A 12544-nucleotide genomic window follows, 5' to 3' on the forward strand; every position below is an offset into this window, starting at 1 on the left:
CTTTACACTGCGCGCGCGGCGCGTTCACGCGAACAGGCGGGCAGGCACAGCACTTTGCTGCTTTCAAATGCTCCTCGGAAGAGTTGTAGCTCCCCAAGTCGTGAACACAACTTTTATAGGAATATCGAAATTCCGACCCCAGTAACTAACGTGCTTTTGGCTGATTTTATTTACGCACAGTATTTAAGTTGCTCTGGACGGCCAGAATGAAGCAAAGAAAAACCCTGGCTCGTAAATCACGCTGTACGAGACAACCGGCAGACCCTTGAACGTCCCACGCACACCGGAGTTGTTCCTGGTTGTGCGGCTGCGTTGTTATCTTCACGGAAATCAGATTAACCACGATCATACATTAAATGTAGGATTCCTATGAGACATTTACCTCAGAAAAAACAAACGCAGATAGTAAGACATAAGAACCGCTTTGATTATTGTATCCTAAACAAAAAAACATGTTCCCACGAGACTTTGCGTGGGGAGCGGGAACTGCTGCCTATCAAATAGAAGGTAGGTAAACACAACCACGATATTTATGAAGCGGACGCACTTTTTTTTAAAGAATAGCTCTACAACAAAGAGTTGAGTTAAAGAGTCGTTGAGACTTGAATACATGTTTTAATTAATTGTTCTTCCTTGCTTATCCTTGCTATCACATTTAGTATGTCAAGAAAGTCTGTAATGTTACCAACTAACCGCCCTGGTTTGTGATGGTGTTATAACTATGGGGAGATAGCATGAGCCTTATCTAGTATATTTCTAATAAAGTACAATATGTCTAACAATAATAATAAAAAAAGAACCTTTGGATCCCGTTACAATAAATTGCACAGGTTTTTATGATATTGCGTCTACCCCCATTGGATGGCACACACCAGGACACAAAGGTCACACAAGGTCATGAACTTTAAATTGTAACCCATACGACCATGCAGTCCACCATTGTAATGTACGGCCAACTCATAGACTGTATGTAGTTAATGGACCAAAGGAACTAGCTTGCAGTTGACCCCAATGTAAAAACTGACATTACAAAAATCTGCACGAGGACAGTCAGTGAAGTCCCAACAGAAACATTACTGTGATTTGTTTTTTATGTCGGCGTCCTACATACTTTTATCAAATGAAACAACTCTCCGTGTGCACATTGAGGTGGCTGGCAGGCAGACGGCAAGGGACCAAGTATCTGGGACACATTTTGTCACGAGAAAGGCAGAGTGTTTGGGGAGCAGAATGGAGATGAGGCCTGCAACAGCTACGAGCTGTGGGAGAAGGACCTGGAGTGTATCCAGCAGCTCGGACTGACACACTATCGTCTGTCTCTCTCCTGGGCCCGCCTCCTGCCTGATGGGACGACGCGACATGTCAATCAAAAAGGTATTTCCATATCCCCGTCAGGGCCATGCCACATTTGGATCCAAAGCAACACAATGGCTCATTTGATTCTAATAGATAGTCGTATTTCTGTTTTACCTCGTCCCTTCTTACCAGCCGCACCTGATGTGTCCAACAGGTGTACAGTACTACAAGAAGGTGCTCGATGATTTGCTGGCCTGCAGTGTATCACCGATGGTGACGCTTTACCACTTTGACCTGCCTCAAGCTCTCCAAGATCAGGGGGGCTGGAAATCAGCGGGTACGGCGCCCCTGTTTGACAGCTACGCACAGTTTTGTTTCAAAACATTCGGCGACCGCGTAAAACTTTGGATCACTATCAACGAGCCCTACGTGTGCGCCAAACTGGGCCACGAAGACGGCATCCACGCGCCGGGGTTAAAAGAGCCGGGGGTCGCCGCCTACCTCGTGGGCCACAACATGCTGCGTGCCCACGCCATGGCCTGGCACAGCTACAACTCCTTCTACCGGACAGAGCAGAAGGGCGCGGTGTCCCTGGCCATCAACAGCGACTGGCTCGAGCCGTCGGACGCATGTTGCGCCGAGGATATCGCCGCCACTGAGCGGCAATATGCGTTCACACTGGGGTGGTTCGCCTGGCCCGTGTTTGTCACTGGAGATTATCCAGAAGTGATGAGATCTGCCGTCGACGCTCAGAGTAAGAAGCTGGGATGCGACGGTGGCTCGAGGCTGCCCAGTTTCTCAAGGGATGAGCCTGCCGTTTTGGGAACAGCTGATTTCTTCGCGTTGAACTACTATACGTCTCGCAAAGTCACGCCGGGAGGAGGCCGAGGAGAGAAGTTGTGTATGACGAGCGACCGATGTGTGCAAGACGTTTTGGATCCGTCCTGGCCTATTTGTGGCGTGTCCTGGCTCGCTGTAGTGCCCCATGGCTTAAGGAAACTTCTCAAGTACATCAAGGTAAAACTACAAATCCTGGTCCATCCTTTGGCGTCATTTTCTATTTAATCCCCCTCAGTCCAAATCACATTTCAAAGTGTCCCCAAACAAGGCCCGGACACATCCCTTATTTTGAGTGTCAACTCAATCAGCTGAAATGGGAAGTCATTTTTCTTCTTTCTCTTGGCATCAAACTGAATTGACCTACAAGAAGACAAATCGCCTTCAACCAAACGAGTAGAACACCCTGACATTTGTTTAGTGTCTTGCTATTGATTTTGTATGCGGTAATCTCCTTTTAACACCTCCAGAAACACATTGATGCTTCATTAGTGCTGTCACATTGAATGAAACAGTTACTTTGCTGAAAGTGTTTGCAATTGCAATTTCCTGCTGTTGTGCCTTGTCACAGGCCATTAGTTTGAGCTTGGCACCGTTGAAATGCAGCTAAACGGCACACTGTAGACCAATCTGTCTCTCCCTGGAATGTCTGACAGCTGAGATGCCTTGTTTGACAATAATATTTGCCCCATAATGACTTTCCAGGACACTTTCAACAACCCAGCAGTCTACATTACTGAGAATGGCTTCTCTCAGGTGGGGCAGCTGCAGATTGAGGATGTCCAGCGCTCAGAGTTTTACAAGGTCACCATCCTGGAAGTGGCCAAAGGTAATAGCTGGTAGATCTGCTCGGGAAATGAGCAAATTGCCATTAGCAGAGAGGAGTAGAAGATCAAATGTGGTCTGTTTACACCTCCACCTCTTGCAATTGGGGATGAATGTGCCACAGATCACACAAAAAGTGGTCGCTGTTGCACCAAGAATTCTTATTCTTGTTTTATTTTGCACATCACAGACAAAACCACCACTTCTGCACTATGGACAGTGTCTTATCATCATTTAGAATTCCTGGTTCAAGATTATTTACATGCATCACGAAAAAGGTTCAATTAAGGTAGACAAACTATTACGGGGCCAAAAAAAACATCTGGATTAGATTTGTTTTCATTGATTAATGAAAACAGGAGAAATCGATATTTTAATAATATTATATCAAGAAGTTCATCTCTAAATGCAGAATTGTTTGTGTTGGCACCCACATGTGGCCAATCTGTGAATGCGTCGTTGACAGGGATATGTAAAATTTTCTCAGGAGCTTCGATGGTTTCTGTAGAATGGCATTGCCGTTATTAAAGGCGATATTATGAAAACAATAATTATTTTACACATTTATACTTCTTATACTTATTTATACATACTTTCTGCTTGTTGCAAATAATTCACGCTCTTGGTATGCATCCGAAGTCTTCATAATGCGTATCTTGTGATGACATTGATGGATGTCGCCTCCTAGAGTATAAAAACGATATACTTGTGTTTTTAAAACGGTGCACTTGAATTAACTCCTTTCCACAAAGTTGTTTTAACTCCTTGTGTTCATTCATAGCAATACAAGAAGATGTGGTCGACGTCCGGGGATATTTCGCCTGGTCACTGCTGGACAACTTTGAATGGGCTGATGGATTCAGTGTTCGCTTTGGATTGTTCCACGTGGACTTCACGGACGCAAGGCGAAGCCGAACCATATATCAGTCTGGACGGGAGTATGCAAAGATGATCTCAAAGTACAAATGTGGTCAATCCAAATGAGAAGACTGAATAATTAAAAAGAACAATTCTCTCTTCTTATACAATTTTTCTTTTTGTCTGACTCACACATTCATGCAAATGAGATGAGTCAACCAACCAGCCTTCATTTCAGTGTAGATCCAGAATTTAAAGCGCCGCTATTGTCTCTGAATTTCTTTTCATTTTAGAAAATGGTCGGGGTCATTAATAGAAAATCTGACTTCAGCAGGGGGCGTGAGGAGAAGTTGATTCAGTGGGATGCAAATTAGTATTCTACCCTGCCCAGTCAGTCTGTACTGGGAGGAGATCTCCTCAGTCAGACTGTGGGACCAAGCTGCTGCAGGACGATGCGTATGAATGCATTGCCTTTTCAGCAATTGATAGCATTAAGAGGGCTAATATTGAGTGGCATACTGGTTATGTGTCAGTACATGTTTAAGGGATGGATTATCTCTAAGGTCTTTTCCGAAAATCGACATGAGAGTGTGTCTGTTGATATGCAGCCATCTTGCGTTGTACTCTGGAAGATTCCGTACAAACAGATGTTTGTTTGCTTGCAGTTTTATAGTATTTGAAGTACGAGGGAAAAATAAATGACACAGACAATGTGGCCTTCCTTTGTATATTCGACACAAAAAGCGTACCACGTCACCCTTCGCATTGGAATAAAAACCCTTCAAAAAGTCATCGTCATAATGCCGCCAGGCTGCATAAAGCACACTCCAGCAGACTCAGAAGGGATGCCAGCTGAAAGCAACAGATGTCCTGCCACAGGAAGAGAGTGTAATGCCATTTGTGTTCCCCGGACAGCTGTGCAAACTCTACTTAAAGAAAGAAAAGAGTGAACAAGGCGAAAAGCCTCCCAAAGGCCTTCTGTGGATTCTTTATGCACGTCGTGGTTAAGGTAGGATTATTTATATAGGGTGCTGAACAATGCACTGCTGATACACACGGCTGTGAGAGCCATATTGAGCATGTGACATGTAGAGTGTACGGGTCTCAAAGGCGGCGGGATACTGTCTTATTTGTGAGGTTTAGGTCCAAGTTTTATGAAATGCCAATTTCAAAATCAACTGCAATTGCTATTATCAGTATACGGCGATGCAGAGGCTGCAGTGAGCAGTTTGACGGCACCAGTTTGTTAGCCTACAGTGCCACCTTGTGGTATTAAAGGGAACTACTGCTTTGAATACCACGGCCCAGTGTGTGCTGTGCTGCGCTTCACAATATGGTGTCACACATGTGCTGCTTTGATTAATAAAATGCATCCTGTTGGTGTAACAATAAACAACTAAAGCCTCTCTCTAACCACAATACATCATATATTTAACACAATTAATATTTATGCTCCAATGTGAAGGAAAATGCCATTTATATTCTGTGTTGGGAGACTTTGTTTGCATTAATAAGCATGGTGTATCGTGACATCCAGTTGGCTGTGCATACTGTTTTCAACAGATGTGAGTAATACCCTTGTGGCCCTCCTCCATCTATGTCAAGCCGAGTGAGATTCTCCTTTGTCTTATGATGAATAACAAGCTATTGTGGAAACATGAATAATGCCACTGCCGCTCACATTAGAACTCTTTTGCCGGCTGCTTTGAACACAAAGTTGAACCACATCTCGCACTATTTCAATGCTAATGAAGTTCATCTAATATCTGCGGCTCTGTCAGAAGCTGCTGACGAGCTTTAGATCTCAGCGGAGTGATGGTGACAGACCACAGAGTACCAAACATTTACTAAACAGATGTAATATGCAGCTCGTCAGGTGGGAACACCGGTGAGAAAACACATGCATGAAAAAAGAAAAGAAATCAAGCAATGTCTTAATAAAGACTTCAATCTTTTGTTGTCAAAAGTAAAAGCAACAATATAAAATGCTCCTACCTGAGTCAGAGACAGAATTATAACTAAAGCAGGTCATGTTTCCGACGGGCAACTGAATTCTCAGCTGAGTTGATTAGTAATTCCATCAACTGTCTCCCAGTATTGATGGATTCAATCTTCCCCCAGAGGTAGCTGCATGGGTGAAAGAAGCACCACTGCAGCTGAATTGATTGAATGAAATATGAGCAAGAAGTTACTCCTGAATGTTGGAGTCAGTCGCTTGCTGAGGAATAATATGTGCCTATTGCAGGTTGGAAAGCTAAAACATTAATTAGCATTTAAATAATTCACTCCTCGGGTCTCTTTAATAGCCCAACAACGAATATTCAACTTCAATTCATTACAGAGGGCAGAATTTATTCTGATTAGGCCTGTTGTAGAAAGCCACCAGAAACCATTTCTAAATGTGCTTTCCAATTAAGCGCCAAATATATCATGTGTATAGATAAGTTGCTTTTGACAATGAATTAGTATGTTTAATTGTAACATTCAATCACATTCACTGGCGGAGATTTACCCCCAAGGAAATCTCTGGCAAATTACCAAGAGAGGCCCATTTGTATTTGACCAAACTTAACTGATTGTGTTTTTTGACAGACTATGAAATATTCAAGAACTGGGGAAATTCATTTACTTATTATAAATTAACTAAATAATTTAGCTGCTGATTAGTTATCTTCACTGTGAATTAAAAGCACAATCTTGTGTATCGGCGCAGTGCTTACAGGTGCAAAGGGTATGACTTCTGGCAAATAATTACCTTTTTCTATTTACCGATTACCCTCATATGCATATTCCCTGGAGAAATTGTATAATTAGATTGTTGCTTCAATATCAAGATGAAGACGCATCAGCCACTCCCTTCCCTCCCAAGCGCAGATGCAATCTCCGTCTTCCCTCTTCCTCTTCCTCTCCGTCTGGGTCTCTCAGTCAGCTGGCGAGGGACCTGCGAGAGTCCCGAACCACCACTCAGCCGGCCTTCTGTCTTTTTCTGTTTCTCTCGTGCTCTTTTTCACTCACTCGCTGTAGCTCATCATCTTCCCCTCTCCTAATCGCATTGCTCATTTTCCATTGACAAGAGAGTATGAGGAGAGAAAAAAAAAAGAAGGAAAAAAAACAGCACAAACTTTCTAAATCCCATTGACCTACTTCGCCAGACATTTCACTGGGAATTCATATTAGTGCAAAAGAGTTAGAAGAAGAAATGTTTTCTCATTTCAACCCCCATCTTCCTCGCAACCCCCTCCTTCTCTTTCTCTTTCAGCTGGAAGCCATTTCCCTCACATCCCGTATATTTGATCCTGTATGACCACCACAGTGCATTATACAAGTGGATAAACGCCTTACCGTGGCATAACCACCACTTCGGAGCTCTGTCGCCACTTTTGACAGTGGCATAAGAAGCATGACGGCGGCGCTATAAAAAGCACTTTGGAAGACCTCGCCTTTGATTGATGAATTTGGCGGCGCAGACAAGATTGAGGGGGATGAATATTGCTAGGCCTTGAAGACAGGAAGTGGAATTATGACGGACCCATACAGAGAACTAAAGCGGCGAGACGGAGAAAGAATAAAAAGAGAGAAAGGCAATTCAAATCTTTTTCTTTCAAGTCCCTCCCTGAGGGACTGCAGATGACCCTGCTAACGACTCTTGAAATTCTGACTCCCTTGAGTATGATGGCGCCGTGTGATGGGAGGGGGGTTCGCGGACCTGCCTGAAAAATTGAAAGCTTCTAGAATATTCAGCTAACCCTGTGCGCTCGGTTGGGGGTGGTGATTGGGGGGCGCATGCAGAGATTGGTATTCAGGGTCTGTGTGTGTGTGTGTGTGTGTGTGTGTGTGTGTGTGTGTGAGAGATGGGTAAGCCCAGTGGTGGTGGCGAGAGAGAATCCCCCCCTGTGTGTGTGTGTGTGTGTGTGTGTGTGTGTGTGTGTGTGTGGTGGCCAATGAGCCGAGAGCTTTGTCTCATGGAAACAGTGGTAGGAGTGTGAGTGAACATAGTGGGAAGAGAAAGAGACAATTTGTGGAACCTTTAGAAGCAAAGGGAATATTACTGCGATAGCAGTGTAGTTAGCAGGCCTGCATCCAAGCAGAGAGACTAATGACGTGGATTTAACCTCATGCTACCAATATGCAGACACATCGTCATCAACAAAGAGAGTGAAAAATTCATCCGCTCTAAATCTCCTCTGAAACTTTGGAGACAGAAAAGGGTTACCTGTCTGAAGGTAATGAAAGCAATACTGGGAACCACTTATGTTTTACCTTGGCCTTCCGTTTCCTACTTCAGTCAAAAGTTTCAGGGGGAGGTCCGGTTTCGTGCAACCTGCTTCTTACTTTCGTAGTCCAATTGGTAATAACAATACTTCGCAAATGGATTGTTGAGATATCCATAAAATGGTAACCGAAAGGGCCAGAAATACAAGCAGTCAGACGAACAAACGGAGGCGAGCGGTACATTATCGCCCAACTGTCCACTGTAATCACTGATTGAAAAGTTTGATATATTATGATATCCAGAGCATTACTTTCTACCTGAGCAGAGAATGATGCTGCTCTATCTGTGTGTGTTCTGAAATAAAAACCCTGGGTCCTCTTTGTCTGAGACCAAGACAGATTTTGAGCACCACTGACTCTCTCCTGGTTCATTGAAACAGCTCGACTTTGTTGGCCTCACATTATCATAACCAATTGAATAGAATAGGAAGGAAATTAGGGCCATCAATCTGAAAATAAGTTGTATAAAACTTCCTTCAACTGTTCAGCGACAGTACTGTTACATGCCACATTACTTCCTAGTACATTTACAGTTGAGAAGTTTGAAAAAACTCTTATTACCTTATACAGGTATTTCCCGTAACCACAGGTGGTTCCTATGGTAAACTCCGTAGCTCATCTTTGATTAACTGCAGACACTTTAGGTTGAGGCCATTTCAAGAGAGAGCGGACGTACGGGGTGCAGAGCAACAGTGCGAGCGCACTAATTAACTCTAAGTGTTGTAAGACATGCTCCCTTCTCACCCGTGTTGTCACTCAGGGTTTGAGTGGCGCTAATGAGAGAATTATCTAGCCTCGGACCCCGGTAATGCATTCAAATGAACACCAGCTGACCTGACCTATGAGATGGCTTTTTAATCTCACTACTTAATACCAATCAGACCTACGTTCTCATGTGCCTACACTGTGAGGGCCCTCTGCTCCAAATGCCGCCAACCTTTTTTTCTTCTTTTCCCCCACTGTTGATCTAAGGGAGAGTGTTAATTGTCTTGGATGGCTCAAGGGCTTCTGCTGATATTATGCAGGGAACCTCAGGTGTGCCGGATAAAACAGGTGGTTATGGCTTCTAAAGTGTTTGCTGGGCATCAAAGTGAAAGTGTTTTGAGTGTATGCTTGTGTGTGCGTGTAAGCCCCTTATCATGAGAACCCAGTTGAGGATTAAGAGGGTTAATAAGGTCATGAGTTTGCAACAAAAAACTGTGACATACAATGGAGCTTTGGCATTGTTGGATTACCATAATCATCATCCTTTGGTGCCCAAACCTGTGACTCAATTGTTGTGCTCATAGTGTTTCCAGATGCAAAACAAACGTTCTGCAGTGGGGCGGGTTGAGGGAATTTAATAATTACCTGCTGCTATTACCAATTTAAGCATTTATACTTCAGCAAGTAAGCCTGTGTTTCGAATTGGATCAAGGTATTTCTGGTTTGTTGTCTAGCGAGCTTAACTGTGATAGTTTGTTTCAGCCAGACAGCCCAGAACTTGTGGGCAACATGAGCAATAAGCCCTTTCAAGTGTTTGGGCTGTTGCCGTTTTTGTTTTGCCAAGTGCTCGAGGTAACAAATAGCAGATCAGCCAGGGTTCAAGGCTGCCCGCGAAATGGCTGGTGCGTTTCAATGCCTTTTAGGGGGGGAGAGACTATTATTGTTATAAATCTCACGGCATACTCGGAGCGTGTACGTTTGAGCAAATGTGTTTGTGGGTGCCAGAGAGGCGAACGCAAGCTTGGGTACAACATCTGCTTGTGTAAACTTGCGAATGGAGGTTTAAGAAGGCAAGTGCACTCTCCTAGCCTGCAACCATCCCACACTTGCAGGAGGCAGAAGTGTGAGGGTAGGGAGGAAAAGACTATTGATGAGTCTAATATGCAAAGTCTTTCCACCTCCCTGAAGTCATTAGAATCTATATTATTATATTGTTCACAAGCAGTTAGGATTTGCTTGAATGGGGCCAAATTAAAAGGGATTTAATAGGATTTGCTTATTGCTGATTCGAGGAGGCGGTTGCGATACCTTTGGTAGCAATCTCACTCTGCAATGTATACTTTCAAGTTGTAGTATTGAATGAGGAGTAAGCCCTTCGGAGTGTTGTCATCTTGAAGAAAGTGGTGAAAGATATTGTGTTGAAACTGCAATGATGACTGGATTAGACACATCATTATGTGGCTTCATTCAGTTCCCTATTCTATGGATGTACAGTATCCTCATTTCAAATACTTTGGATCAATGCAGACAGTATTCTGACTGCTCGGCGAGCGCGATCTCACCTATTGTCAGAATATTGCTCTAATTACGTCGTGTGAAAAGTTTTGTAGCGATGACTTGCGCAGACACATACACGCAGTATTCAATTACGCGTTACTAGGTTCGATGCATTGTACAGCACATCTTTACATGCGGCTGGTTGACAGCTAATTGTACAGCGGACAATAAAGATCAGCTGCCGTGTTGTGTCACGCAGAGTTGCAGCTTTTGTCTCTCTATCTCAGCCCACAGGCCCATTGTCATGCAGGCACTCAGGTAACGGGCCCAGTCGTCACTCATCTGCCTGACGGCCGCTGCTATCTGCCCTGGCGGTGACTGATGACGGGGGAGTGTGTGTGTTGGTACCAGGCAGTGTGTTGTACCGAGGGGAAGGGGGGCGGGGGGGGAGATAGATACCACCCTGACTACGGGCTGGGTTAGGGGCCAGTGCTGATCATCACTGACCATCCCTGTGGGCAATACAGTGTTGGTGAGATGGATCAGTTGTCACATGGACTGGATGACACTGAGAAGAAAGTTAGAGTCGGCAGGTTGTTGGCACTGTGTAGCTGAGTGGCATCGGTGGCTCAAATTCACCAGTATGATATATTTTCCGTCCCTGCCCATCAGACAGCCTGCGCCCGCCACTGAATAAGATGAACACATTTTTGACAGGTAAGATGAAGAAACTGTGAAAGTCTGCTTTGGTGTTGGGTTCACTTGTATGGTGGCGAATCCTTCAGTCTTCATTGTCCAAAAGGCAGCTTGGCTAACATGCCTCCTGAGAATAGAACAAAACAAACAGTTTTTGATCAGATAATCATTTGAAGAAGATTGAGTAAGTCTCGAACCCTGAATGTCAAATAACCCCATTAATTGCATGTGTGTGCATGTATGTGCATGTGTACATATATGCATGTCCATGCGCAAGTGAAATATATGAATGCGCATGGACGTAGGAGTGAGCGCTCTCATGTGTCTGCTGTCCGGGAAGATCAATGCGTCCGCATCGATGTCGTCTTGCCCTCCGCACGTGAAGTGAATGGAGGGGGAGGAGGTGGCGGCAAAAGGGTGGGAGGAGAGTGGGATGAGAGGCGCGCACTAAATGGATGCGATGCAAATGGCACCAGAGGACATGGGAATCAATTTACCTTATTGAAACAAATGAGAGCAGCTCAGCGCTGCCATGGCGTGTGTTCCTTTCTTTTTTTGGCCGCCCCCATTGTTATTGTAATTAACCCACCTAAACCAAATCCCTGACCCTTCCTTTCACAAACACAACCCCCTCAACAACCCTGTCCCTGATGCCTGGGGTCCCTTTTACCTTAATGAAAAAGCCATAGAGGTGCCCAGGTAAAAATGTAGGTGCTGTAATCGTGATTCATGGCCCTTGGTGACATGCTAAAAGGCATGGGAGATCTGCCTAGGAAAGCATTTAGGATAGGGTTTTCCTTAGTGCCAACACCCCCACTTCACCCACCACACACACACACACACACACACACACACACACACACACACACACACACACACACATACAGAACCGGTAATGACTTAAGGACATTCCCTGCTCCCAGCATGCTCTCATCTTTATAAACTCTCCACTCCACATTCATGGAATCCCAATAACTAAAATGGACTCCGCCTAACGTTGGAATGGCCTCGGAGGTAAGTGGTTACCGCAATGCCTATTTCATTCAGTGACGTCCTATTGAAAATTTGCCACTCTTTTGTTTAAGGGTAGGCCACATTGACGCCTAAGCTCCAATTCCCCAGTGTGGCATGGGCATTGTGTAGGAGTCTTGGGGGATGGATCAATAGTTAGAGAGAGCGATGGGGTCACGGTGGAATCAATGCTCTGGACAAACGACCTCCAGCTGCCTCCTGCACCTTCCAAGCCGCTTGACACCTGAGGCGATCTTTACTGAAATGTCCTCTGCTGAAATGCCACAGGGCCACGGGCTGCTGAGCAGTCACTCATGCAGGGCTCCCGAATCAAGTGGTGTATGCAAACCGGGTCTGCTGTCATCCACGGCAAAAGGCCTTGGCTCAGCGTTACTACATAAACAAAACTCACGCACCTGAGAATGTCAATTACCTGCCGCCTGCCCCTTTGGACGGCCCCGTGCTTGATGGCCAAATTGGGATTAATTTGTGGAGGATGGGGGCCATTGTAGAGGTGACACCGTGTCGTTCCACCCCAAAGAGCAAG

The 12544-nt window shown here is 44.8% G+C and overlaps 1 protein-coding gene across 1 annotated transcript; it reads left to right on the top strand.

Annotated features, from left to right (window-relative positions):
- Positions 1-452: 452 nt before the first annotated feature.
- On the top strand, positions 453-3942 carry gba3 (glucosidase, beta, acid 3; the record flags this gene model as incomplete). Its single annotated transcript, XM_079215450.1, has 5 exons — positions 453-507; positions 1150-1374; positions 1511-2313; positions 2839-2962; positions 3740-3942. 5 exons carry the CDS (start codon positions 453-455, stop codon positions 3940-3942), a joined length of 1410 nt encoding a protein of 469 aa, XP_079071576.1.
- Positions 3943-12544: the final 8602 nt, after the last annotated feature.

Source organism: Taurulus bubalis, assembly GCF_910589615.1.
Source record: "Taurulus bubalis genome assembly, chromosome: 3".
Lineage (NCBI taxonomy): Eukaryota > Metazoa > Chordata > Actinopteri > Perciformes > Cottidae > Taurulus > Taurulus bubalis.